The sequence below is a fragment of the Denticeps clupeoides genome, chromosome 13 (assembly GCF_900700375.1).
Source record: "Denticeps clupeoides chromosome 13, fDenClu1.1, whole genome shotgun sequence".
Lineage (NCBI taxonomy): Eukaryota > Metazoa > Chordata > Actinopteri > Clupeiformes > Denticipitidae > Denticeps > Denticeps clupeoides.
Window position 1 is genome coordinate 12,390,282 of NC_041719.1, and position 26,794 is coordinate 12,417,075.

Below are 26,794 nucleotides of genomic sequence, written 5' to 3' on the forward strand. Positions count from 1 at the left end.
GAAACAGCTATTCAGCTTCTCAGTAGATGGTACAGTAGCTCCCTCTTCTGTGATTGTATTTTTTGTTGGAACATTTTACAGCTTCAGATCAAACAACTGTTTTTATTTTATACATTTCAATTATACAAAAGTGAAACCACTATTATTTTCATGTCAAAACTTTATTAAAAATATACAAATAAACTTTGGTTAAGTCCAGAGCTTATTATACTTACAATATACAGATTTCCATTAAAACATGCCAGACCACAATACAATGTAATGTAAGTAAAATATTGTTCTAATGTGAAGTATCCAATGAAAATATCCCAGAGTCATAAAAACCCAATCAAAAAAAAAAAATAGTAGTCCAGGTAGAAACAGACATGGCAAAAGAAGTGTCCACTGGAAAAAAAGTGAATTCTATGCAGATTTGCAGAAGCTGCTTGGGGTGGCGGTCCGCATGGTGGACTGTGGTCCGTCTACAGTTCTGTGGCTGGACCCCATTCAATGTCTTCATTCTCATCATCATTATTATTTTCAGAGCTATCGCTGCCTTGGATGTGAGTGCGCCGGCACTGCACAGCCTCGTGATGTGCCAACCTGTCAGCGACAGCATTGAAGTGTTCAGGGTGCTGCTTTTGTGTTGAATTGAATTATACGTGTTTTAAATGTTTAGTTTCCATTAATATACTTACACAAGAAATGTAGGATTACGCTTCTCTTGTGGTCCAGCCTGTCGTGCCTGTAGAAGATGATTTGTAAATATATTTAAATATACACCTATAAATGCATAACAGTGTATATTGTGTTAAATTACTGCTTCTTTATTTAACGGTAGCATGAAGAATGAAGAAACTAAATTTAAAAAAGCTGCTGATGATTGATAGCAAACACACACCTGCTGCAGTTTTTTTTCGATTGTCGATAGTGTTACTGGTGGTGGGCTTTCAGGAGGTGGGGTTGCAGAACCAGTACCCAGGGAGCTAGGATCTGGAGCCCTGAAATCAGGGGGTTCCTCTGTGGGGGGGTCCGGGGGTGGAAGGTCGGAGAGGCTGAAGTCTGAATCGCTAAAGCTGTGTGTGGAGGGTGCCTTCCTAAACTGTGGAGGGCTTTTGGGGGCTGGCCGTGCGGAGTGGTATACGGGGTGAAGGACAGGGGTAGCCTCCACTTCCGGAGGGAGGTTGTAAGTGGGTTCCTCTTCGGGAAGTGGCTCCGGATGATACAGGGGCTCGGGGCTCCCATGCCCAGTGGCGGGCTCAGATGAGCGGGCTAAGGCGCTCCCCCTGTGCCTGGAGCGCAGGCCTGCTTCCTGGTTGCCGAGGGGCTCCTCCAAGTCCTCGTTGTCGGTGTAAAGCTCTGCATCTGTGTAAGGCTCGCCATCGGTGTCCTCATAGTCACTGGCTGCACGGCTGTCACAGCTCAGGTAGTCGGAGACGTTGTCACGGCTTAAAGCGTCCAGCTCTTCCTCTCCTCCTCTCTCCAGCTGTCAACACACACAGAAACACACACCTTCTTGTACCATCAAAAACACACACAAAAGAACACGGACACCGTTTACAGCATAAACACATGGCCTGAACTCCTTACGTTAACTTCGGACACCCAGACAGGCTTGGACTGCTGATGTCGGATCCTTTCCTTCAAGAGTTCATACCACACGTTGGAATTGGGTTGCAGATCAATGCGTGCTGAGTAGATAAACAAAGATTGAAATGAAACCAAAAGACCTCACAACCTCGGAAATCTAAACTATCAAAAGGTGGCCTGCATACCTGAGAACAGATGGCTGTAGTGCTTCCTGATTTTTAAGGCTTGAGCATAGAGGCGACGGGAACTCTTGTTGGAGTCGGGAGCTTGCCGCTGCCTCATGACTTTCACGTCCTTGCGGCTGTGCGGGTCAAGGAACAGCACGATGGGGTGGTACTGGATGTAGTTCAGCCTCTCGACTGCAGTGGGTGTAATGTCCAGTAGAGGGTGCTTGTCCTAACAATTTCAACAACAGATGCTGAGCAAAACTTGCACTCCATTCTGGTTCCAGCCTTTCATACACATTAAACAAAAGATGTTAAGCTACAAATTAAATGAGAGCCCTTATTTTTGGAATAATGTAGTGAGACATGAGACTAAAATATTTACAAACATTTAGAATTGCTTTTTTTTTTATACATACTTACATATTTATACATATTATGCATTTTTAATTATACATGTATGTTACATATGTATATTTTTCATATTTAATAAATAAATAAATAAATTCCCATGGGTGGCTGATTCCCTTCATAGTTGCTGTCCTCTCACCTGCTCAGCAATCGTTCTCACTGTGTCCAGTTTAATGACTGTAGAAGAGCTGCTGTCCCCACCACTCCGAGGGACCATCTCTGTAAGACCAATCAAATGAGTGTGCATTCAAAAGAAGGAAAGTATGACAATAATGACAAAAACAACTACAACAGCAATAATAATAACTTACCTGCTACTTCAAATTCATCTGGCATCTCTCTAGCCAGTTTTTCCATGGCAATATCATTTAGTGGACCCAGGATCACAATTGGCCGTTTAAAGTTTGCTGAAGTAACAGAGAATGGCATTTATTTCAGTCATGCTGTAACCCAACAAACTTTGACAGTGAACATTACTGTAGCCAAGTGCCTGAAAATCTCCTCACCTTCTCTCAATAGGACCTTCTCGTACGCTGGGAACTTGCCCTGGATTGTCAGCTGAAGAAGGTCATCTCGAGTTCGCCGTGTGTTTTTCTTGGCCCCTCTCAGACCCCTTAGCTTCCAAAACTCTGCCCTAGGGCCAGTGCCCTGACGCTCCCCTGTTGTTGCTCTCTGGGCCTGCTCAATGCTGGCCATGGTCTCTGCTCTGTAACATAAAAAAAGAGAGCTCGTAAAACTTTAGCAGCACTGTAGAACAGCAGCTACACTCATGTGGTAATGGAATGATGGTGTTATAATGTTAATAAAATAGGAAGACAATGCATTAATTGACTGATCACTTACTAACATTTTACATTTACATTATTTATCAGACACCCTTATCCAGAGCGACTTACAATCAGTTACAGGGACTGTTTCCCTGGAGCAACTTAAGGTTAAGTGTCTTGCTCAGGGACCCAGTGGTAGTAAGTGGGATTTGAACCTGGGTCTCCTGGTTCACAGGCGAGTGTCTTACCCACTAGGCTACCGCCAACTTAAAACAAATTATCCAATCTTTACGTATATTCAACATATGTTTCTCAAATAAAGTGACCAGTACATCATGAAAGATCTCTTGAGTAAACTGTGCTTCATTGTACCTGGCCTGATTGGGGATGGTGCCCTTGTCAAGCTCATGAAGGTCATTTCCCATGCGGACAGCAAGCCAGTTACCCAGCTTCCCACGGTGCATTGTGTCCAGAACTCTAAACACCTCCCCGCGAGTAAAGGCAAGTTCAGGAGCAACTTCGGCTTCACGGTCGAAGTGCGTGCGGATGTAGAACGCGTCGCCGATGCTGGACTTGAGGATCTTCTTGTAAACTAACAATATCATAATATAGTGGGTTACTAAAACATGTTTACATCTCAAATATCCTCAATGAATATTCCAGCATAGTAGATTACACTCACTGTCCATTTTGTTCTGTGTACAGATCTTTATTGTCTCTCCACTGCGGACGTTCAGCATAAACATTGCCGCTTCTTCACGAGTGAACTGATTAAAATCTTTCCCGTTCACCTACCAACACAAAACAAGGTCACCAAAATGTAGTTCAAAAAAAAAAAAAAAAAAAGATGGAACACTCAAAAAAGAAAAGCTTGAGGAGCTCACATTTATAATCTGATCTCCCTCCCTCATCCCTTGTTTCTGGGCGGGGCTGTTGGGTTGAACCCCTCCAACAAAGATCCCAACATCATTTCCTCCCACAAGCCGTAACCCTACACTTCCGTCCTTCACAAACTGCACCACGTTCTGGTCTGAGCTGTAGCTGAAAGGAAAGAATAATAGAATAAAGTAAAGCAATCCTGTAATTTAACACAACACTAACGGCAAATTAAAAGAGAAAGACAATCTCACCCATCATTGTTTGATGGCACTGCATCAGGTGGAATGGAGTAAAGAGGCTCTTCTACATTCTTAACTGAGGAAATGGAACATCAGGTAAATTGGTCATTAGTCACATTAGTGACTAATGACGGGATGAGGGGTTTAAAGAAGATCCACTTAAACTCACAGGGTATATTAGCGTTGGTTGACCTGGAAACATCCGATCGAAGAGTCCCATTGGCTGCACGAGGAAAACTGCAGGATTGTAAAAAACATTGCTCCAGGACAAATAGCTCGTCTCTCTGGTGTCAATAAATGAGGTGTAAACTGAACAGACTCCACTGTACCTGTAATCGCTCTCGTGATCAATGCTGTCATGGCGCCGGGGGGAGGACAATGCTCGCTCAGACCCAGAAGAGTCTAAGGGTCACAAAAGCACCACAACATTTGTGATATTATATGAAAACATTGTTAAAAATGGTTTTGTGTGCGGACAGACCTTCTGGTGGAGGCGGCTGGGCAGGAGAGAATTTCGGGGAGGATTCCTGTGTGAAGACGAGTGAGGAAGATGGCTTCTCTGGAGGAGCCCTGTCAGCAAGCAAATCAGTTCAGTTAAGGCTGACACTTATTATTTGTTGTTAAAGTATTACAAATATTAATAAACAAGTAATTGCTTTAAACTGCATTTACTGATTCATATTTTGGAAGGATGTATAATCTATTTTGCTACTAAGACAATTTCTAATACTGACAGTCATTTAATAATAAATAATTACACATTAAAACAAATGAAGAGATTTGTTTTTCTATATGATTTTTAATGAAAAATATTTTGAATCTATTGACTACCTCTAATTATTTGATCAAGCTCACCCATATATTTTCTTGGAGTTTTTGAATTCCATGATGACTGGTGACTCTGGTTTCGGATCAGACTTGTAACTTGCTTCTGACTCAGAATCTGAGTGAACTGGCAAAATACACATACATTTTAATTAAACCGAATGCAAATTCAATTCCGTTATCTTTCACCAGGCCTGTTCTAGATGTAAGATCAAGTCACACTCACCCTTACTTGTAGGGTGGGGTAAAGGTGGGATCCGTCGTGGGGACTCTAGTGGTGGTGCTTTTGTGACCTCGGGGGTCATTCTGGAAGAGACAGAGGGAGTGAGTACCAGATGAGGGAGTACACATAGAGAAGTAGTGCAGTACTCAGACACTGGAACTATATATATAATAAGGGTGGAATAGTCTCCTCAAGGTTATAGGGAAGCTTTAGACAGATTTAAAATATCAATAAGAACTCAATGAAGAAATTTAATGTTTGATGTGCTCATAAATTATGCGAGCTCTGGATTAAAATTGCATGAATGTCCATTATGTTTAAGTATCTTTTGGGGTATCTTTGAGGGGAAGTGATTAGCAGTAATATTATAATGAGAGTGAAACTGGTCTTCAGGTATTTAAATGAAAGATTAGGTAAAGTATGATACAAGCACATGATTGGTAATTTTTTTTCTTGTTTTTATTAGAACAGTTTTCACATGTAACATCAAAAATACAAAAATAAAAACAAAAATACAACAAAATTAGATATAACAACTTAATATGAATATGGGTCGTGAAACAAATAAAAACAGAATATATGAGCCAAAAATAAAAAATAAAACCAGGTAATGTGTTGACCAGTTCCCCCCACAGGGGCTCTTGCTGGTGGCCAGCATGGTGTGACTGATGGCTAGGCTTCCCCTCATCAATACCTGTATCTGCTGACGGAGTCCTGGTTGGCAGGGACAACCTGTCGTTTGGTGGGTCCAGAGCTGCTGTCTGACTCAGATTCAGAATCTGAAGAAAAATAATTGCTGTTAATTGCTCAATAGAACATGAGTTTATAGTTCATTTTAGCACAGGAGCTGTTGCTCACCTTGAGCTGGAGGTCTGTATGGGGAGGGGCCTCTGGGGGAGGCGCGGAGATTGGGGGTTAGATCAGGGAGAACTCTGAAAGCAGACAGAGGGAGAAGCTGGTCAGATCTCTGCAGCGGTTCGTCACAGTAACGGAAAAGTCCTGGGGAACAGGTCATACTTGTATCTCATGTGGTTGTCCCGCCTGGGTGGAGGCGATGCGCTTCGGTCAGAGTCTGACTCTGACACCGCTGGAGAAGACAAGTAGTAAGTGTTACCGGATTCACTATGCAGTGGTACTGAAGACTAATTTCAAATATTAAATCTGAGTGAAATTTACAAAACATACGTTTCCTTGGCTGTGAGGATGAAGAGGGGTAGGCGACTTTGTGCGGGATGGGGGAAGCTCGAGGATTTGGCAGTGTGGAAATCCCAGTAAGAATTCTGCAAGTTGAAAAATCTAGTCATCCTACCAATGCCATGGTTGCCAACTACAATGTTCAAAGGATATATGTTCAGAAGACTAGATAAGAAATCAGTGCTTCGATATAAAACAAGGTGCATCTTGCCTGTATCTGTCGGAGTCTCTTGGACTGGGGCTGTGTCGTCTAGCAGGTGGAGGAGAGTTGCTGTGATCTGATTCAGACTCTGACGGGACTGAGACAAAACAAGAACTCTAAATTTAACTCAACTGCAAAAATGGGAAATGGCTCATGCTGCTAGTAGCACTATATGGTATAGATGTAAAAAATGAACAGCATACAGGATTTCGATTTTTTTTGTAACTACTAGTTCAGTTGGCCTTGAACTGACGGTTGTAGACTCACCTCGGCGTGGGGTACCTGTTGAACGGATTGGGGGTGATTCTTGAGGTTTGGCCTTCATAGGAGCATCAGCTTGACTTCTACAAGACAAAGGAGACATTAAGGCCAACCCATAGATCCTGTGAAAGTTGATCTGCTGATACGAGTTGAAAGTATACTTGCCTGCGGGTGCGCCGGCGAGACTGTCGATCTCTCTTTGGTAATTCTGCTTCCAGGTCTGAAATGTCTGACAACACATATGACAACAAGCAGGTTACGGTCATCTTTGGGTACAACAAGTCAACCCATGAATGCATTAGGAGCTAATGGAGCCTCCCTGACCTTCCAGTTCCGAGCTGCTGTCTTCGCGCCCCTCATCCTCACTGTTCTGTGGGCTGTCGGCCACTTCAGGGATGGTCACCAGGAACTTACGGTCATCCCTTAGCACCACCATAGTCAATTTGCCTTTGGACTTCTCCACAAGGTGCTTGGTTTCCAGCAGTGACAGGTTCTCTGTGGTCATCCCATTGATCTGGGCAGCAGATTCAATGGTTATGAATTGCAACACTTAAACCAACATGTGTTCTCCAAAGTAGAGGCAGAAGCTGTGGTTTTACCTTAAGGACAAGATCTCCTTCCTGAAGTGTCCCCTCTTTCGCAGCTAGACCAGTTGCCGTCATGTGTTTGATGAAAATCTGGCTGCCTAATTTCATTCCATACTCTGCAAGAAAACCGTATCAGCAACGTGATCATCAATATAAAGACAAGAAAGAAACGACAAATTAATAATATTCACTGCTGATGCACATATAATTGATTGAAATTTTATGCAATAAAATTTGCACGATTCTTTTGAAATAAAAACAGATTATTTTCATTATCTTGGTGTCAGAGATGCAGCCCCTCCTACCATCTGTAGGCTTCTTTTTGACCAGCGTGGCTTTCATGGGCTTGGATGGAACCTCCTGGTTTGGAAGCCGCTTGTAGCCGGACATGAGGGGCAGGTCGTGACCATTGCGATCCGGCGTTTGGTCTCGGCGATTCAGCCTGTCGTAGCTGCCGGTGTCGGAGCCTTGCCGCGGCCTGCGGTAGTTGGGCTCGTCGGACAGCAAGTTGGACTGGGAGCCAGAGCGCGCTGGCCTGTTGCTAACAGGTATCTGGATCACGCGGGGCCGCTTCACGGTCTGTAGGAGACAAAGTCAGTTTTATTGAATACGATTTGAATACGATAAGACTTTTGGAAACACTGGAACCCAGAACTTACAACGTTGGCTGTTTTGCCACAGCTCTTTAGGTGTTGGATGGTGTAGTTAGAAGTGACATTTTCCATGGAGACGCCATTGACCATAACAATCAGATCTTTGGTCCTGTTTCCGAACAGGGGCAAAGGGGAGAAACAGCTCCAAGTTACACTCGCAGTCGTGCAATTTCATCACTAAGTAAACACGTGACAGGTTAAACTTGAAATCTTGTGGGAGGACCAAGGAGAAAGGAACGTGGGTTTTTTTTTTTTTTTCCTTCCCCAATAAAGAGAGCGAACTTACTGTAGCCTCCCCATGGCAGGCCCGTTCCTTATCACGTCAGAGACCACCACCGCCACGTCTCCTGTGTCGGGGTTTGGCTTGTCTCGTCCGCCTGACAGGGCAAAACCAAAGCCCATCTTGGGGTCCTGCCAGAGGCAATGGGAGAGTGGGGAGGGTGAAAGAACATTCCATCACCATTCAGCTAGATCATATGGCCCACGACCGAGAAAAGGGTGTGGCAGGCAGGCTGTGAAATCCTGGTGGGTAAACTGTGTCCCCACGACTATTGAATCTGCAGACTAATGTAGTATTTCACGGTGACTTTACAAAGTTTGTTTGCTTAAACAAATTACACATTAACCAACAGCTTTGCTACGATAAGAGCAGACTTACTTTGTTTAGTGTTATAGTGTGCTGCTCCCAAATGGTCATATCCTCCATGTTTGTTTTCTGGAAGAAAAGAGCAAGAAAAAGAAGAGTTTGAAAAAATGCCGTGAGGAAGGAGGAAACGCGATGAGCCAAACCGGACAGCACACCAGCAACCGCATTTCGCAGGCCTCACATTTTTCTCAAAACGCCGATCCTCTGTGTTCCCGTCTGAGGAGAAACAGGAAGAGTGACTCAACATGAGCGTGCCCTCACCTGTGACATTCCTGCGGGACAGGTAATGGGGGAGGAGCGTGCGGGTCACATCGCAACAGCTGCTAGACTAGCAGCGAGAGCACGGACACCCGATACCGGCAAAGCTACCAGCGCTCCCAACCAAAACACTGTGACGCCAATAGTCATTCTGCATTGTGTGCATACCAGAAAAAAAAAAAAAAAGAAATAACAAAAAGTCGACTTAATACCTTTATAACAGCATATGAAATTCTGCATGTCAGGACTGTACTTAGTGTTCATATCCAGCACCAATTTGGTTCGTAGTTTTCCCCGTAAGATTAATATCATAACAGATACTCATTACCACCCCGTGTCAGTAACAGAGTGCATGATCATCTTTGCACGAATACTACAGAACACTGCATCCCCCACAACGCCTGAACAATCGTTCACATCTTTAAAACTTTACAATGCTCTTAAACCATGGAATGGATTTGCCTGATCGTTGCGGACACTGATAAGCAAGAAACATTTTGAACAGATGGAGCAGTGTTCATTTTCTTACAACGTGAAAAAAATATCATTGACACTGGTGAGGATGGTCACAAACAAAAGGTTTGGTCGCAGCATGTCAAACCAGCTTTTATCTTACTTATAATTACACGTTTCGCAATGGATAACATCCAATGTAGCTTCAGGAGAAGTCATGTTGGACAAGAGGGTCAAAGGGTCACAATTACATGCTCATCTCATAACAATGACTTAATTCCCATTTGATGCCTTTTATGGCTTATTATCAGCACATTTTGGAGTCAGCTTTGAATAAGCATTAAATTTGCCCATTAACAGTAAAATGGCATTACATAACTGAGTAAATCTCAAACCATCCTTAACTGAGCAATAAAACCAGACGCCATTATAAGCTATGATACATGTTTTAATATAGCATTGTACTATCAGGCATAAAATGCAGCGACACAGCGGTGTAGCAACATCATGGAAATCGTGGAAAGGCGAATGGCTTTTAGGAATATCTACCCAGGTGAAGTTATTTACATACTGTACACTTCCTTAGTGTGCGTGCACACACACACACACACACACACACACACACACACAGTGCCACACCTGAACACCTGCCTACGAGGAAGAGCAGCACTAAACAAATGTGCAGTTCCTGCTCTAACCTCCATAAATCTGGCGGTGGCTTTTCCAGTTGACCAACGCACATGGGTTACAACTTACAGGAGCATATAACATACAACAAATACCTGCACGGAACACAGATCGGGATGACCTTATCAGCCTTTCTTCATTAATCATCACCAGGGCTCACGCCGCAAACACAAGCTACTGCGACTGATATGAAACCCGCACATCAGCGAGACCAGGAAAATAACAGTAAATTGTATACTTTATAGCTATTGTCTGCAATTGTTTTCATTGTCATTTTTGTACAACTGGTCTAATTTGAAAACTGACACGGAATATAAAAATAAAATATGGCATTTTGCAGGATACAGTACACACAAGAGACCCTAACCTGTTTTTTAAAACCTGGCTTCCATTAGTAACCACACCTGTGGCCAAACACACACACACACACACACATACAAGCTCCTCCCATTCAAATAAAAACTGTAATTCTGGTCAACAAACAGGGGTAAAAAGTCCTTAGTATTCCAGTGTGGGTGAGGCAACAGGTGGAAATTGGAGAAAAAGAAACAAAACAAAAAAAAAAAAAAAACCCCAGAGCTCCACCCTCGTGGGCCATCTCAGCTCTCAGGACTTTCTATTGCCCATTGTTGCCAAGGATTTAAGAACCCGCATACAATGGAGAAAAAAAAAAAAAAAGAAGAAAAGAAACGCCCACTTCTCAGAAAATTAACGTTTAAACACAAACTACAATATAGTAACTGGGTTCCTCTTACCAGGACCACAAAGTCTTAATTAAACAAAAAAATGATTATTCATAATATGACGTTAAAGAGTGAACCATATATTTCAGAAAACATTCCATGTTGAAAATATATTTGCATAGTAAACATGGCCAGTCAATCCACTTAAAGCCCACGATTAACTACTCACCAGTTTAGGGAGGGTGACTAGTTCAGTTTCTGCCACGGTTTCATAATAAGAGTGCGGCGGTATCGCTGGGCCAGGAACCAGAATCCCGCACACCAGCAAACCTCACCAAGCATCAAATTATCGTTGCCGAGAGGGCGAGCCGACCAAGAAATCCCCCAAACGTCTACTCAGCAAAGAAAAGAATAAATAATGTTCATCTCCTAGGTTACGGAGGGAATCATTACACGGGCTGGTTAATAATTAATCCCGAGTTCACTGCGGCAGGGGCCAAGGTTGCTATACACCACGCCCGCTTTCAGTGGGAGTGGCCAATTCTTATCTGTGTAAACAAAATTAAATGTAAAATGTCCTAAAACTTCTAATATTCCATCATAGGTTATTCAATTCCTGTATAAACAGAATTCATTACAAAGGAAAAAAAAAAAACGTAGTAAAAATTCACAACTATTCAATAGACAATTGATTTAAATGTCAATGGCCTCACATTTTAGTGCATTTGTAATACTGTCGTTCGAACACTGGACCCGACTGAAGTGGTTGAACTTCGGGCCGGAGCGCCGAACCAATGGGTCTTTCAGCACCTCCAGTTCACCGGACGGCGTAATAAAAACGCCTCGGCCTGACTTCCTTCGGCCTGTTAACACCTCGCCGGGTGCCACAGGGTGCAGGCGGCGTACGGTTGGGCTACGCCGTCCGGACAGCAGAGGTCAGGGCGGCCACGGGCACACGACCTCGTGCCAACGTTGGGCCGTTACAACGTCCGGTTCGGAGTTCTGACTTTTTAAATACCAGCGACGTAAACCCTCCCTTGTTTGTTTATTCAGATCTTCAGTTTGACTTTCTCTCAGCAGCAAACACCACTTGAGGATGTGCTTCCGGCAACTAAACGGCGCCTCGCCTCCCCGCGGCGTCTCTGAACCACGGAACCAGAGAACCGAGCTCAGCTCGCGGTCCAAAACCATTTCCAGTCCAGATTTCATCCAGAACCACAGAACACGGCAGCGACTTTTACTGGCGTAACGCAGGTGTACTGGTGTAGAGGGACCACTTCAGGGAGAAGGAACCATGACCCACCGGCTCGGGAATGTGGGCTCGAAACCGCGGCGAAGCTGCTCGACGGGTGCAGACCTGCGAGGGTGGACCGACCTGTAGGACCAGTTCAAACGTACTAAAACCACCTAAAACCCACAGGTTCGCTCTCTCCAACAGCATATGTGCGCTTTAGTGGCCATTTAAACGCGGTAGTAGCCATCAGGGTGGTAGTAGCCTAGTGGGTAATACACTCGACCCAGGTTCAAACCACACTTACTACCATTGTGTCCCTGAGCAAGACACTTAACCCTGACTAACTACTGTAACTACTGATTGTAAGTCGCTCTGGATAAGGGCGTCTGATATATGCCGTAAATGTAAATGTCACCGAGCGTGGCGACCCCGAGTCCCCGCGACCGGCCCACGATAAGCAGCAGCCTACCTGCGCGACACGCACAGGTCCGAGGCGGAATCGCGGCGCTGTCAGGCGTCGCCCGCGCCCGGCGTGGGTCCGGGGATCTGGGACAGGTGTCTCACCTGAGGACGCGGCGGCGCGGGTTATGAAGGTATCCAGGTGAGACCGCCGCTCCGCGCCGACGTCACTTCCGGCACGAGTTTCACTCCCAGCTCCGGTTTCAGCGATTCATTCCGTTCACTCTTTGTGACTTTTTTATTCGTATAGACGTAAAAAGTTCACATAGTGGAATTCCTGTCAAATTTAACATAAAAATTGTAGTGATATGACACAAATGTACATATAAAAAGTTGTTTAATGCTACTATTTCTACAAGTATTAATAATTGTTAATAATAAATAATGAATCAATAACAGGGAAGTCACAATTTTATTTGTTAACAAAGTTAAGATTGCATTGTGATGTTCTTTCTGTTATGAGTACAAAATATGAAACAATTAGTCAAAAGGCACAATTTGTACAATATATACATTTGATCTAAATTATAAATATATTGAACAAAAGCTAAATTCCAGAATAAAAGTGCCAATGTTTTATGTAAAAACAGCATTTGCGTCAAACAAGATACAATCAGTAGCACATTTCCATCTTACTGCTTTTTAAATGTATTATATTTATGGAAGAAAGGTGAGAAAAAAAGGTATACAACACACATCTCTGACAGTAACTGATCTCTGACTTTCTTAGTGCAAATTAAAGGAGGAAAAATGTCTTCTCCTTGTCTCAAGTATATTCAGCACTTTTCATCAGTATCAAGAAAGTAAAAAGTGATTTTAATAACTACATGTTTAAATGAGATGTTTACATGATTTCTTTGCAGTGGACATTCTTCAGATGCAACACGCCTATGCATTTGATGTACCCTCAAATGGTGTAAAATGTCCAATGTCCAGGATTAGGAGAGGCAGACAGAATAATTCACACATGATGATGCAATGTAGTGTACATACATTACAACACGTAGGACAAAAATGCACAAATAAAACAATGTTGCATAGATTTATGCAACATTGTGGAGATGTGGAGAAAGTCCAAATGAAAAAAGACAGAAATGCAACATTTTTGTTTGCCATTTAAATCTAGGACATGACTATGAACTGAGAATTAACTAGATTCACTTGTTTAGTGTGGGTTAAACCCATGTACCTGCCAGACTGAGAAGGGAACCCACGTTACGAATTTTCCATTGTAGTGAATTTTCAGAGACTTAAAGGTGAGAGGAGTGCAATGTATAAAATAGCTTTGCATATCACTGTGGACAACACAAGAGTTCATGTGTGTTTGGGAAACCGGCCCTTATTTTCAGAACACAGACTCCATTGTTTCAGCAATGAACATAGCAAAACATAAAAAGCTATCGCATATAAAACATACAGGTAAAAACTTTCTTTGCTTTAAGTAGAAACTGCCTTCATGCCACAAAGAGATTTTTCTTTCCTGAGATTGCGCATAGGTCAGGCATAGCTAGTAACATCTTTGGTTTTATTTTGGACTCTTGATGTCTTAAAGCAGCAGTGAATAATCCTACTTAGGCAACATATTAAAGCAAACAATAAGGAACATCAACAACGTTCAACCTCTGTACAGCAGTACAGGACAGTGCAATATTATTTGTAAGCAGGTTATCCCAGATTCTTTTGGTTTCGTTCTGATTTACGGAAATGTCCCTGACAAAAAAACGCAACTTGTTTATCACTAGGATGACTGCTCCAAACTGTATCCCTTAAATATAAATAACAATAATTTAACAAAGATGTAATTATATTATTATCAAGAAAACAATGTCTTTGGCCCTCACAATATTTCTATAAAATGAGTACTAAAAGTTGATTTCAAAAGTGAGAGAAAACAGAAAAAGTACTAAACGAATTGACAAAGGCAGATTCCAGATCTTGATAAGTGAGCTGTATATGAGTTTGACATACAGGTTTAAGATACAGACTTTATTGCTTTTGACTGGCTGAAATGACTCATGGTAAAAACCACAGTGCCTTAATAAAAGAATATAGCCACATATGTTGGGTTTCAGCACTAAATTGTATGTAAGATGTTTGTAATGTCAGGGCTTATGTGGCAAAGCAGTCATGCCCACGGTCAGAGTAAATACAGAAAATGACTCACATTATCTGATTAAGGCTAAGTATTAAGTATAATAAATCGATTATTTTGGGGAGTCGGACTGACTGGAACATTCGGCCATCCCTTTGACTGATACATTTAAAAGACAGAAAAATAATAAATAAACTCTTTTTAATACAAATATACACATTAGTCTGAATTTATACTTAAGATACTACATTCCCTAGCGCACTCTGAAGGCACTGTTTCAACAGCAGGCTCCCGTCTTTTTTGTGGAACGATGCAAAAACTAGCGTGTCAGAGTGGGAGACGTGAGACTGGTACGCACGAAAGCTCAATACGGATCTATTCTTTTCGTCTTTTTTTTGGCCAGGTTCAACATTATCTGAAAAAAAAAAAAAGATATGATGACACCTGGGTATCTATAGCCATTAGCAAGACTAGCCATGCTGGCTGATCTGCAGCATGTCACGTGTACATGTTTCCACAAACATATCTTTTCAAGAGGGTGGAAAATTCGATGAACTCCTTTTAGAAACAGCCCCAGTTTTTCCAGTTAGGCCTAATCCTTTGGCGCCAACTGCACAGCCAGAATGCAGCTGGATGTAATTGCTGCACCTCTGGACCCATTGTGTGGGACTGAGCTCGTTGCAGGCGCTGATGAGGCTGGGCCCTGTGCAGTGAGAGGCTGGGGAAGTGGAATGGCTGCAAGGCTGCTGGGTTAGGTGCTGTCGCCGCCTGGCAGACGAAAGTGGAACATACTGCTGAGAACCTCTCGGGCATTAATTTGATCAATTGTGTCACACTGGGGACTGGGGTAGTCCAGAGTGGGTATTTCTGAGTAGATTGAGGAGGAAGAAGAAGACGAGGAAGAGGAGACTGAGGAGGTTGTGGTGGTGGGTGAGCAGAAAAAGCTGTTGGAGGCTATGACAGATGAGCTGGAGGTGTTGGAAGAGGAGGAGAAAGGTTTAAAAGGTTTGCAGGATCGGAAGTCAAGAGAATTTATACAGTTTAAAAAGTCTTGTGCAGAAGTGCAGTCCTGTGCTGGCACCTTGTCCTGCTGCTCTTGCTGGTGTCCTGATGACTGAGTGGGCAGTGAAGTCTGGCTAATTAGAGAATCTAGGTTCAGGTCTTCAACCAGATGCCCAGCTGACCTCGAGAGGCCGTCCAGACCCAGGCTGATCTCGGGGCCGTCTGAGGACGAGGTCGGCCTGGTCAGGTCCAGGATCTGGTCCGCACAGTTGTTGGTTTGGGGACTGAAGCTGGGCAGCATTAGGAGCTGTGACTGTAGTTGAAAGAGCGAGGCCAGGCTGGGCAGCTCTGGCTGACAATAGAGCTGCAGGGAGTCTTCGTTCTGCTGCTGCTGCCATTTCTTTTCCAGCTCCTGCTGCTGCTCGTGCTCCTGCCGTCTTTGCTTCACCTCCTTATCCATATGTTGGAGCTCCTCCCGCACACGCATAACACACGACTCAGGGATCTTAATCCCTATGACACAAAACACACAAACAAGAGTCATCACTCAATTAATATCCAATACTCCAGATTTGACAGCAGGGCTGTGGCTGGGGAGCAGAGTCGGGAAACCACAGTTTTAATTTCAGTTAAAAGGAATTATTTCTATTAAAGTGGCCAGTTTTTAGAATAGCATAATTACAGTATGAATATGTAATATATTAATAAAAGTCATCGCTGTACAGGGCAGCCACTCACCAACTTGTTTGTTGAGGTCTTTAGTTTTGAGACGGACAATCTGCAGGATGCTGGAGTTGGTGATGTCAGACACAATGTCAGCCATGCGCTTCCACACACGCAGCAGCGCTCCACACAGCATGTGGTACTGCCGTCGGCGCATGCCCTGCATGCACTCCTGGCCCTCCTCCACTTTCTTACACTTACCATTCCTGTTGCCAAACAAACACACACACACAGGACGCTCATCACACATCTGCTCCAGTAACATACATGTGTCCCAGGCCAAACTTTACAAACCAAACTCACCAGTTTGTGTGACTACATTTGTGAAGGGAGAAGTCAAACTTGTTTTCCCAGATTTTCTGTGCCTCTTCTGGTGTTACCTTTGATCAGAAACATGGTATTAGTATGTCCTGTTTGCATGTAAAACAGGTGTCAGAAGAACAATACGATGCATAACCACTAGGGGTCAGTACAACCTTAGGTAAAATATGAACGATTAAAAACATCCACTGTATATCTAATAATCTAACTATAATATATTAGAAAAAGTGTTATTATTTCTTACTCTATTTGTGAGATTCAATTTATCATTAAAAAAAATCTTTTTTTAAAATCGTTTACAACATACCATTGAGGCCATAAAGGCAGATAAGCCACATTTTTATACATATAATAATAATTATAATAAAAATTACTATTATATTATTAAAGTAATATATTATATTTGTGGTGTGCAGTTCTGATTGAACATGGGCTTAAAGGGTTCGGTAATTAAGATTGCTCTTAATTGGCGTCCTTAAAACATTTTCTTCCCCCAAGGGGTCCATGGTCTCAAAACTACTGGTCTGCAACATGCCAGATGTAAAAAAGGAAATGTTTGCTTCATCTGGGGACAACGTTGGTGGCAGGGGACACACAGAGAGGCTGCATTTACTTTTAATTACTATAAAGGCTGCATAAAATGAGTGATCAGATCAGCTGTACCTGTGAGTTAACTACTTTTTACAAATTACATCACCCCTGTATCTGCTATGCTTAGGACTCACCTTATGGTAGCGGAGTCTCATGCTGTCCAGGCTCTCAGGCTGTGTCTGCCTACCAATGTTGGGCTTGTAGATGACAAGGTTGTGTCCTCTGCCCTGCTCAGCTAGGAGCACGCAGGGCTGACCGCCCATCAGCTAGACGGAAAAGCATGTTTTCACTATGATTCTGTAGCTAGTTATTTATTTGCTGGAAAATTCTCTGAAAAAAGGTCACTGTGATCCAAAAAACACAAAAATGTTTAATGCCTTACATATATTGATTTTGTGGAGTGTGCATTGGATATCTGTCTCACCTTGTTTGAGAAGTAGAAGCCTTCATCAGGACCACTAAGGGTTTGGGCTTTGGCTTGAGCTTCGATCCACGGCATGCCCCTGTCCACACTGATCTACAAAGAGAACCAACACTAGTTACTGTTAATATTTGAAGCCAAAATTGGGATTTTAACTATAATGTAAGATCATTCTGCCTCAGGATAAGAGTTACTTGATGAAAATGTTCAACCAACAAATACTGCCTCTAACCGGTACTGGGAAAGCTCCATAATTCCTACCTTATAGAGCACAACTTGACCATCCTGAGGATTTCCAGCAGTCAGGTATGTCTCCTTTTTCTCCTCATAGATCTCATCGTTGCCTGGGGCCAGGTCTGACGAAAACAAAACACTCATTTCATGAATTAATACACTTGAAGGAGCAGGGGATTTCATCTAAAACAACATAAAGAAAAGAGACAACAAGCCTTGCCTACCTAAAATTCCCATGTCGTAATTTCCCTCTTTCTTGTCCTTTTCTATTAAGTAGTCAAAATTGTCTGAGAAATACTGGAACAGGGAGTTCTGCTTGTGCACCTCCAGACCCAGGATGCGGTTAAGGAACTTGGAAATGCTGCAATCTGAGATGAAGGGAATTTACAGACATGTTATATTATATTATATTAAATTAAATTTTATTATATTAAATCTCACCTTTGTCAGTGCTAAGACCAAATCGTGGCTCCTTACATAAGATACCAACATCCATCATACCCTGTTTCATATCTGTGATTGAAATATACAGTTTATCATAAAATATGCGTCAATAAAGATATATAGTATACAATAAAACATACACATACAACTACACACCTCTAAAGAACATGGCATCTCCACCAGGATAGTCTTTGGGAGGGGGCACTTTGCTTTCTATGTGCCCCATGATGGCTTTAGTGATCTTATCCAGGGCCTTGGTACCATACTGAAGAAACAGGAAGGGGTTACTCAGTGGACCATTTCACACCCATTTATGTTTAATTCTTCAAACAAACCACAGTTTCAGTGAAAGTGAAATGCAGTTTGAAGCAACTAGGCTGCTCACCTTGTTTTCAAAGTTATATTTGCTGAGGTCCCTCGATTCTGTGGCCCTTCTGTCCCCATGGGTTAAAGCTCCCTGCAATATGTACATAAAAAAAGCTAAGACATATGCAAACAGGAAAAAATACAAATAATTTCCTAAAATACATTTTGTAGCTCAGTTGCAAGCATAAAAAAACATAGAAAATAGAACAAGGGACAGCTGTGTGAGCACTTGGACAGGGCTGCCATCCTCATTCTGTGTGCAGACTGCGGGAGGTATTAACATACCAGGCTTTCCAGCCTCTTGGCCACAATGGAAGCAAAGCGTCTCTCTCCGGCCAGCTCTGAGATGAGGAAGACGTACTCAGGGGCAGTGACCTGATTTGAGCGATGAGTGCGACCTGTTGTACACAGCCACAGCGACGAGCAGGAAGTGAGTGTGGTGGTGATGGAAAAGTGCACCTTGTTATTCTAGTTCTAGCATGAAAAGATTATTATTTATTTCTGTTTAAAGATATGTGTTTAAACCTGCACAGTGGTATCATATTTCAGCAGTGAGAGCCAAAAAGAAAGTGACATGACATCAACGTGGTGTGACTAAAAAATTCCAACAGCTCATGCAGGTTGCATTTGGTTTTGAACCATTTGCCTTTGCTATAGACACAACATAACTGAAAAAACTGAAAACATTTAAATACTGTAAAATTCATGACAATGTTGGTGCTAATAGAGGCACCACAACCACTGCCTTTTTATTTATTATCTCATGTCTTTCATAAAATAAATGAATGCAATCCTAGACATTATATGGTTTGAACCAAGCAATGATTGAAAAAAGACACAAGTGGCCAAACTTTAATGTTATATTGTCTTACCAAACTGCTGAATGGCACGGTCAGCACTCCATGGCAGCTCCAGGGTCATGTGGACCCTCCGCCTCTGATTACTCACTCGCTTATCGGCCTGCAGAGAGATACCGGAGCTGGCTGCTTCGGAGATGATGGCCACCAGCTGAGGGCAGCAGGGGAGAGAGAGAGATGAGTCAGTGACAAGTATTTCTGAATAAAGATGTGTACGTCATGGTCTTACACTCCACAGACCTTCTCTCCACTCATGAATCGGTCTTTCTCCTTGATGTTGATGTGGTCAATAGTGTGGCCTTGCTCAGCACGGGACTCGTACCTCACGCTGCCATCAGGACGGCGCACCACTCTGCCCTTCCGCCCGGTCATCTGCAGACAAACAAAGAAGACAAGTCACAGGGGAGAGCTTCAGGATCTATGGGCCTTCAGGCCTTTCTTCTTACGTACAGCAGCAGCTGATGGGATATTCTAAGTACCTCAGATACTTTCTCTGGGCCTCCAAATTTGTCTATGAGCTCATCCAGAGTATTCAGAGGTAGTTCCTTCCCCAGTTCTGCAATCTTGTTCAAGAGGCCTTGCTTCATTTCTTCTATTCTTGCTGTTGTTAACAATATAATAGTCCATTTAAGTGAACCAACATATGCCATAAAGCAATTCCATTCAAAGAAGGTATTTAAGAATAAGTTATGGCAGTGAAGAGCCAATGCAGCCTAGCGTAAGCACAATAGGAAGTGGCACTGTTGACGCACCAGTGTGGCAGCTGGTGTGGTTGATGAAGATCACGTCATCATTGTTGTCCAGAGAGTCGGGGGAGGAATTGGAGTCACTGTCCAGGCCATCTGAGTCCATGCTGCTGTCATCACTGATGTTGATAACTACCCCGGTGTCTGTAGTGATCTTTGAAATTTTGGCCTGCCGTCCCCTAGTCTTTCCTACAATGCCAGACAATTGGGGGGGTAATTAAAATAGTAATTCTACAAAGGAAAAAAACTTTATTGATGCTAATTTTTTAACTTGTTAATGCAACACATGTTATCTTTTACAGAACAACTGTCTCCAAAACACTCATGATTTATATGATCAAGGAATACTGTAGAAGAAAATAAAATAAAGTGTTTACAGGTGTTTAAACATCAGTATCTGGCGAAAACTAAGTCTTCAATTTAAACAAATGCATTGTTGATAGATACCTGTGCATTGATAATGTATCACCAGAGGAAATATCATTATATTGCCATAAATTTTTTTTGGTCCCAGCCCTATTCTGGAATAATATTAGTTGTTGTTTCCAGAAAATAATACTTACGTTTTCTCTTGAGTCCTGTCACCTTCTCCTTCCCCTGCTTCTCAGAAGGAAAATGTCTCAGGACCAGAGACTGAAAGACACCCCTGAGGAGACATACAGACCATTGTTTTCATTCAGACAGACAGGCAGTGACACAAAAGAGCATTATAAATCCACTCAACAGAGGCTGCTGGGAAGAGACCCAACCCATTATGGTCATTATGTCTGGAAATCTCTTTCATCTGCCAGCAAACAGCATTGAAGACAGGTATGTTCCATTTTTAAGCAGCAGGAGCCATGAAGTCCTGAAAAATAATACACTGATCTCTCCACTCACTCTGCTGCAGAAACAAATCTGTCTAGGTGTCCGTCATTCTCGTCCAAGACCTCTCTGGTTCGGGCTTCGCCGGTGGACTGCAGCCCAATCACAATGCACTGCGAGGAGGACACAGAAATGGCACAGCTGTGTGTGAGAGCAGTCTAGGGCAGTCTACACTCCATTTGGTGATAAAAGGAATGACAAAAAGTCAAGGCCCTTCTTGCTGAGGACCTAATCATGTGGTAGAGACTCACCTTGCCTGCATCCAGCTCTTTCTTGGCCAACTCAACCAGACTGGTCACCTTGGCAGTGATGCAGAGGTACTTGAAGAAGCGCTGGTGTGAGGACCAGAACTGACCCCACAATGACTTCCTGGAGCTGATGCCCAGCTCATCTGCTGCCTGAGAAAACACAGCCAGTGCTTCTGCCCACTGGCAGGTCAAAAATCAACAGTCAGATTGTAATTTGGTTGATCAAAACAAAGCACATATCAGTGAGGGGAAGCGAAGTTCCTAACCAGTTTGGCAGATTTGTTGTAGACAAGTCTAAAGTCCTCCTCCAAGCCAGTTTCCACAATGCGGAAAGAGACTCCAGAAAAGCTCAGCTGCCGGGCAATGTACATCCCACTGACCTTCATATCCATAGCAACAATCTCCATCGCACCAACACCCCTGTCAATAAATAGACAATTAATTTAAATCCTAAATATTCATATTAAAATCTCAACATTGCTTGAAAAAAAACCACCGACCTCTTCTCTATGGCATGGAGAAAGTCATCAAATGTCCTGAAGGCGGCGCCGTCTCCCCAGATGCCCAGACGACTCATGTAGATCATGTTCTTTGGCTCAGATGCACCTAAAGGCCACAGGAACATTTTTTTTTTGGACATCACACTCTCTGTATAGATGCTACTGGGGAACAGTGCTCACCTGTGGCACTGGCGTACACCACCCTGGCCATTGGCAGCTTGCTCTGCAGGTCCAGCACGGCCTTCCCCATCTTGGTAGATGTGGCATTTTTGGCTTTGTGGCATTCATCAAATATAATCTCAAGAAGGCTCATGTCAAGGCCACAATATTGTTATACAGAGACAGAAAAATCAGTTACGCACCCTTCCTCCTTCAACCCATGCACACGCGCAAAATAGCACAGGCACTGTTGTCAGATACACAACTACGTCAATACACAGTCAAAACACACACAAAATCCGATAATCATTTAACTAGAGACTACTTAACATATTTACATAAGAATGTAGTAGATACAAGAATATAATGGATAGTTCCTCACTATCTGTCCTCAACAAGAATTTGTTTCCCCCTAAATATCAATATCCAATCTTTCAACATGGACCGCAAGGTCCTGGGTTCTTCCTTCCTCCGCTGTTAACCTTTGTTAATCAAAAATGTCTGACATGTCTATATCCAAACCAAACATGAAGACAGATTATCAGCAATTTTATTCTACATCTTCTATAGCACAACAAAATGCCCCATGTCTTTAATGATAACAGAATATGACTTTAAAAAGAACGGAAAAAGATAACAAAAGGTCATTTTACACAAATATTTTTTATTAGGTTTTTATTAATGTTTAGTACTGCACTCCACTAATACTGTTTTACCTGAAGCTAAAGGTTTTAGTACCAACATCACTATATACATGCAAAGCATTTATATATTTAGTTTCATAGATATTTTGTCAGCAACTGCCTCTTCATTCTTTTTCTTTATTACTTGCTTGTAGGTAATATGATTGCCACGGTGCCTGTGGTTATTGGTCACAATGAATAAGGGGAAGGGGACTCGCTTTCCTTTTTAAGCAGTAGTCATATGAGATTCAGACTGAGGCATGCGGCATGACACAACATGAGTGTGCTGTTCTTACAATGTGATGTAAGGACTGGTGTGTTTTTTTCTGTACAAAAAAAAAAAGATGTACAGAGAATTAAGGATACGACTCCATCAAAGCCAGGCTGGCACCAGTCAAGGATCTGCTTCAGTCGTGTGCGACGCTGACCTCCTGCTTGGCTCTCGCCGATCAATGCTGAGTATGTTGCAAACAGGACTCCTTCTGAGGTAGCTGTGTCTCCATACTTAATCTGCACATCAAGACAGAAAGATTTCTATCTTCCCTCACTGGTTCCAGGCACACATTGTTGCGCTGACACTGGTTTTCAATGTTCTTACCTTATTTAAGGCGTGTACAGGAATATTTGCAGCCTGAATGTCTCTGAGATCTCGCTCAGCATCATATTTCAGGTCATTTGAAACACTAAACCTAAAGAAAGAAGAAACAGGTTGCTCAACATGTCATATGTGAGCTATGACACAAGTGACAGGGTGGTTTGTGATAATCAGAGCAGACTTACCACAGTGCTTTCCTTTTTCCCTTTAAGTAATTCTCGCAAATGATGCCAGCCACGGTGCGTCCCTTTCCGACGCCAGCTCCATCTCCAATCAGGAAGCCGGCTCTCTGGTTGTTCTGCAGGATCACCTCATGTTGCTGCGCGATAAAAACAGAGAGACAATCTCAAAATAAGTTATTAAGCCTTAATAAAACAAGTGTTTAAGAGGTTTTTGGTCAATCAAAATCCCAGATTCATGATTGATCATTCTATATCCAGCAACTCAGCAATAACTAGTGAATTATGCTGACAGGTGGTGCTCATATGAGCATGACCCTACCTGGCAGGCATAAATAACAGCCTCCAGTTGCAGAGCTGAGAGCAGCCCGTTGTTAATGGTGGACTCTGGGATGGACAGGGTGTAAGTGATGTCGGGGAGTGGGACGCTGGACAGGGTGTTGGTCTCGACCACTCGGTCTGGGTGAGTTGTTCCGATGGTGGCTGAATAAAGGAGTGGGTGAGGAGGTGTGGACAAACAGAAACGACAGCATGATTCAGCCTGTCTCTACAGTCAGTGTCTTGGCCTAAATGTAGGACTTACATTTCAAAGGTTTGTAGTCAGCGTAGGTGTCCACATGTCCCAGCTCCTCTGGCTCTTCGTCCTCAGCCTCCAGGTCATCCTCTGGTTGTGTCTGTAAGGGCTAAAGGAGAAAGGTGGGCAGATACCAACATCGTTAATGTCTAATGACAATAATATTTACATGGAAAGAGGCAGAAGACGTGTAAAAATGTGGAAGCTACCTGTGCTGAGGTGGTGATAATGGCACTTAAATCATCCAAACTCCTCAAATCCTTAAACCTGTTGGGAGTTGGCTGAGAAAGAAATGGAAACACGATAATAGATTAAATAAAATGGTTTATAAATTGAGGCTTTTCCATCGCATCTCCAATTTCCTGCTTTGTGTTACCGAGTCTGAGCCCTCACCTCCACCCGGTTCTGTGTTGATGTGACGTCCCATAGCGTGGGACCGTTTGTCAGGCTGCCAGGGTTCAAGAGAGTCTGTGAGTCTGTGTACTCCGACAGGGAGTCGGCAGGAGAGGAGAAGAGCGAGGTGTTGGCCAAGTCCTCTATGCAGAGGTCCTGAGGAAATGTATGTTCAATTTAACATTGGGTAAAAACTTGGGCTTGAAGAAGCTTTGAAGCACAATAAGAAACATCAATAACAGAGAGGCATTGTAACTAAGCCAAGAAGCACTATTTTAATAGCATTTATCTTTAAAATAAATGAGATCTGACAAAAACTCAATAGAGGCACATGAGGATGTTAGTCTCTTGACAGAAACGCTGCAACACACACCTCAGCTGGGCTTGGCCTTTCACCTGTTCACCACTGTTGCTTCACCCTTGACCCTGCCGGCATTTTTACATGATTGCTAAGCCTTTTGAACATAGTTAGGTCCACCTCAGGAATTGTGCTGTCAGAACATTTTTTGGAGAATCACAGTCACATGTCTGCTCTGATCAGGGTCTGTTGGGGTGTAGTACAGACCAAACTCTCCACTGCACTGATCAGAAGCGTCCACTCATGGGGGTTACTTAAAGACTCCCAAACTAGTGTTTTCACATGTAGGCACCAAAACTTTGGCACACAGACTTGTACTGTGTTCAAATTCAATGATTTTGAACTCCTGTGGTTTTCATGAAAATATATATACATTTTTTTATTCTGGATTATTATACTGGGCCAGTGGTGGCCTGGTGGTTAAGGAAAGTGGCCTATTAATCAGAAGGTTGCCGGTTGCCAAGGTACCACTGAGGTGCCACTGAGCAAAGTACCATCCCCACACACTGCTGTCATGGCTGCCCACTGCTCACCAAGCAGAGGACACCTTTAGTTGTGTCACCGCGTGGTGTGCTGCGTTGTCTCACAGTAAGAATCAGTTCACTTTCAAAACATCAATCCCATAAACACCTCCACAGAAACCATTCCAATCGATTAAGGGAAGCTTAAATGAACTTTCTTAAATGAGTTTAACTATTTAAATAAAACACATTTAAACTACATGAAAAATACTTGGAAATTAGGTATCTAAATAGCAAAAAAAATGAAGAGGCAGATGTGATGTGAGGTAAAGATGCTGGTATGAGGCACTCCTGAGCAGGGAGCTCTCTCTGTGCATCTTGTTCTGCAGCTAGATTGATGTTCTGGCAAGCAGTGATAAGATGTGAATTCCAACAACACTGATGCTAATCTCAATCAAACATTTCAGACCATAGCATGTACAGATTGTGTCATGCAAAACATTATTTACTTCACGGTTAATTATAGTGTCTGATTCCAAATCACAATTCTAATAAGTAATTAATGACTCAATTCAACTCTGGATTACAATGCAACAGCTCATAGGAGCTAACAGAATTTATTGTGTGTGGGTGTCTTGTGTGTGTTTCTCTTGTTTCAGCTTGGGCTTTGCCAGACCCCTAACTCACCTGCTGTCCTCCACACACATTCACTCACACCCCGTGTTCCTCTTTCTATTCATCTTCTCCACTCATTTACTGCTTAAACAAGCACCTTTTCCTTCCCAGCTCACTGATGAAAACCACGCTCGTGCCCATATATAGAGATTTTTTTCACAATCCATCGGTGGCATGATGCAATCTGTATATGAACTTCCACAGTCTCCACATCACACACTGTGCCTCCACTGCATCTGACAGTGCAGGAATGCAGTAGAAAAGCAGAAAGGGTTGTGCACAAAGTATCACACATGATTCATTTGATTATTAATTATGCTGGCTATACAAGAATACAAAATGCTACGTAGAAATAATTTTAACTGCAAACCCTATGATAAACCAGGCCAAAAAATAGCTTCGAGGGGGTAGAGAAGTCTGCATAAAAGCCCAGCTTGTTCTCCCAAACGAATACAGTGAAAGATAATAGTCCTGGCTAGACATGTGATAAGAAAATGAGGGTGGCTATAGTTCAGCAGGAGGAAGGACTATCTTCAGTTTTTAACCCTTCGGAATCAGTGGCCTTGGCGACCGCAGAGCTTCCTGGAAGACGAGCTGCTGCTCCTTCCCCCTCACAGGCTCAGCCAGCAGGCAGGGATTCCCCTAGTATTCCTAAAACAGGACGGGATCCAGGAGCCATTTATCATCGTCTGACAAAAAACAACGGCTGAATCACAAGGCCTTGTTATTTGCCATTTTGGGCAGGGCGTTTTGTAGATTTTTTTGTAGCGTCATGACAAAAACCCGACATACTTAGCCATAAGAAGCAGAAATTTGTGATGACGACAGGAAAGGCAGGAATATTTTTTTTCCACCTGACGCGGGGCTGACGGGAAACCACTCTTCACTCCAGCGTCCGGGGACGAGCAGTTCTG

General features: G+C 42.9%; 2 protein-coding genes across 12 annotated transcripts in view; both read right to left on the minus strand.

Moving 5' to 3' along the window:
* Nucleotides 1-142: 142 nt before the first annotated feature.
* tjp3 (tight junction protein 3) lies at nucleotides 143-12,532 on the minus strand. 3 transcript variants are annotated; one of them, XM_029001416.1, is made up of 31 exons: nucleotides 12,405-12,532; nucleotides 8,633-8,689; nucleotides 8,261-8,385; nucleotides 7,981-8,083; nucleotides 7,627-7,900; nucleotides 7,334-7,437; nucleotides 7,059-7,248; nucleotides 6,900-6,963; nucleotides 6,741-6,817; nucleotides 6,483-6,570; nucleotides 6,263-6,357; nucleotides 6,095-6,164; nucleotides 5,936-6,009; nucleotides 5,772-5,856; nucleotides 5,081-5,160; nucleotides 4,885-4,981; nucleotides 4,511-4,599; nucleotides 4,359-4,431; nucleotides 4,199-4,266; nucleotides 4,042-4,105; nucleotides 3,796-3,952; nucleotides 3,594-3,702; nucleotides 3,284-3,503; nucleotides 2,651-2,850; nucleotides 2,456-2,551; nucleotides 2,284-2,363; nucleotides 1,755-1,965; nucleotides 1,570-1,670; nucleotides 881-1,465; nucleotides 678-724; nucleotides 143-582 (listed from the first exon to the last, which is right to left on the minus strand). In XM_029001416.1, exons 2-31 carry the CDS (start codon nucleotides 8,678-8,680, stop codon nucleotides 462-464), a joined length of 3,795 nt encoding a protein of 1,264 aa, XP_028857249.1. In that variant the 5' UTR covers nucleotides 8,681-8,689; nucleotides 12,405-12,532; the 3' UTR covers nucleotides 143-461. The 3 variants fall into 3 exon arrangements, with proteins under 3 accessions (XP_028857249.1, XP_028857250.1, XP_028857248.1); XM_029001417.1 differs by lacking the exon at nucleotides 12,405-12,532 and adding an exon at nucleotides 10,931-11,165; XM_029001415.1 differs by lacking the exon at nucleotides 12,405-12,532 and adding an exon at nucleotides 8,802-8,976.
* Nucleotides 12,533-12,787: 255 nt separating this feature from the next.
* Nucleotides 12,788-26,794, minus strand: part of sbno2b (strawberry notch homolog 2b) — a 30,173-nt gene continuing 16,166 nt past the window's right edge. For all 9 annotated transcript variants that reach the window (XM_029001403.1, XM_029001409.1, XM_029001406.1 and 6 more), the window contains 28 exons: nucleotides 24,387-24,542; nucleotides 24,203-24,274; nucleotides 24,003-24,102; nucleotides 23,742-23,902; nucleotides 23,426-23,559; nucleotides 23,244-23,334; nucleotides 23,012-23,155; nucleotides 21,984-22,101; nucleotides 21,804-21,909; nucleotides 21,570-21,723; nucleotides 21,307-21,483; nucleotides 21,071-21,168; nucleotides 20,755-20,837; nucleotides 20,198-20,380; nucleotides 19,925-20,046; nucleotides 19,686-19,817; nucleotides 19,461-19,596; nucleotides 18,874-18,986; nucleotides 18,608-18,679; nucleotides 18,379-18,487; nucleotides 18,220-18,291; nucleotides 18,003-18,146; nucleotides 17,806-17,900; nucleotides 17,548-17,640; nucleotides 17,258-17,389; nucleotides 16,515-16,591; nucleotides 16,227-16,417; nucleotides 12,788-16,001 (listed from right to left, as the gene is read on the minus strand). In XM_029001403.1, coding sequence (XP_028857236.1) covers nucleotides 15,238-16,001; nucleotides 16,227-16,417; nucleotides 16,515-16,591; nucleotides 17,258-17,389; nucleotides 17,548-17,640; nucleotides 17,806-17,900; nucleotides 18,003-18,146; nucleotides 18,220-18,291; nucleotides 18,379-18,487; nucleotides 18,608-18,679; nucleotides 18,874-18,986; nucleotides 19,461-19,596; nucleotides 19,686-19,817; nucleotides 19,925-20,046; nucleotides 20,198-20,380; nucleotides 20,755-20,837; nucleotides 21,071-21,168; nucleotides 21,307-21,483; nucleotides 21,570-21,723; nucleotides 21,804-21,909; nucleotides 21,984-22,101; nucleotides 23,012-23,155; nucleotides 23,244-23,334; nucleotides 23,426-23,559; nucleotides 23,742-23,902; nucleotides 24,003-24,102; nucleotides 24,203-24,274; nucleotides 24,387-24,542 — 4,029 coding nt within the window. In that variant the 3' untranslated portion in view covers nucleotides 12,788-15,237. The remainder of the gene's footprint in view (nucleotides 16,002-16,226; nucleotides 16,418-16,514; nucleotides 16,592-17,257; nucleotides 17,390-17,547; nucleotides 17,641-17,805; nucleotides 17,901-18,002; nucleotides 18,147-18,219; nucleotides 18,292-18,378; nucleotides 18,488-18,607; nucleotides 18,680-18,873; nucleotides 18,987-19,460; nucleotides 19,597-19,685; nucleotides 19,818-19,924; nucleotides 20,047-20,197; nucleotides 20,381-20,754; nucleotides 20,838-21,070; nucleotides 21,169-21,306; nucleotides 21,484-21,569; nucleotides 21,724-21,803; nucleotides 21,910-21,983; nucleotides 22,102-23,011; nucleotides 23,156-23,243; nucleotides 23,335-23,425; nucleotides 23,560-23,741; nucleotides 23,903-24,002; nucleotides 24,103-24,202; nucleotides 24,275-24,386; nucleotides 24,543-26,794) is intronic.

Excerpts from the sequence above, each read along its gene's own strand:
- tjp3 (XM_029001415.1), bottom strand. The coding sequence starts at position 8,867 with ATGTTGAGTCACTCTTCCTGTTTCTCCTCAGACGGGAACACAGAGGAT. Across the intron at positions 6,165-6,262 it reads ATCCTCACAGCCAAGGAAAC|CGGTGTCAGAGTCAGACTCT; the intron begins GTATGTTTTGTA and ends TGTCTTCTCCAG. Across the intron at positions 2,851-3,283 it reads ACCATCCCCAATCAGGCCAG|AGCAGAGACCATGGCCAGCA; the intron begins GTACAATGAAGC and ends TTTATGTTACAG.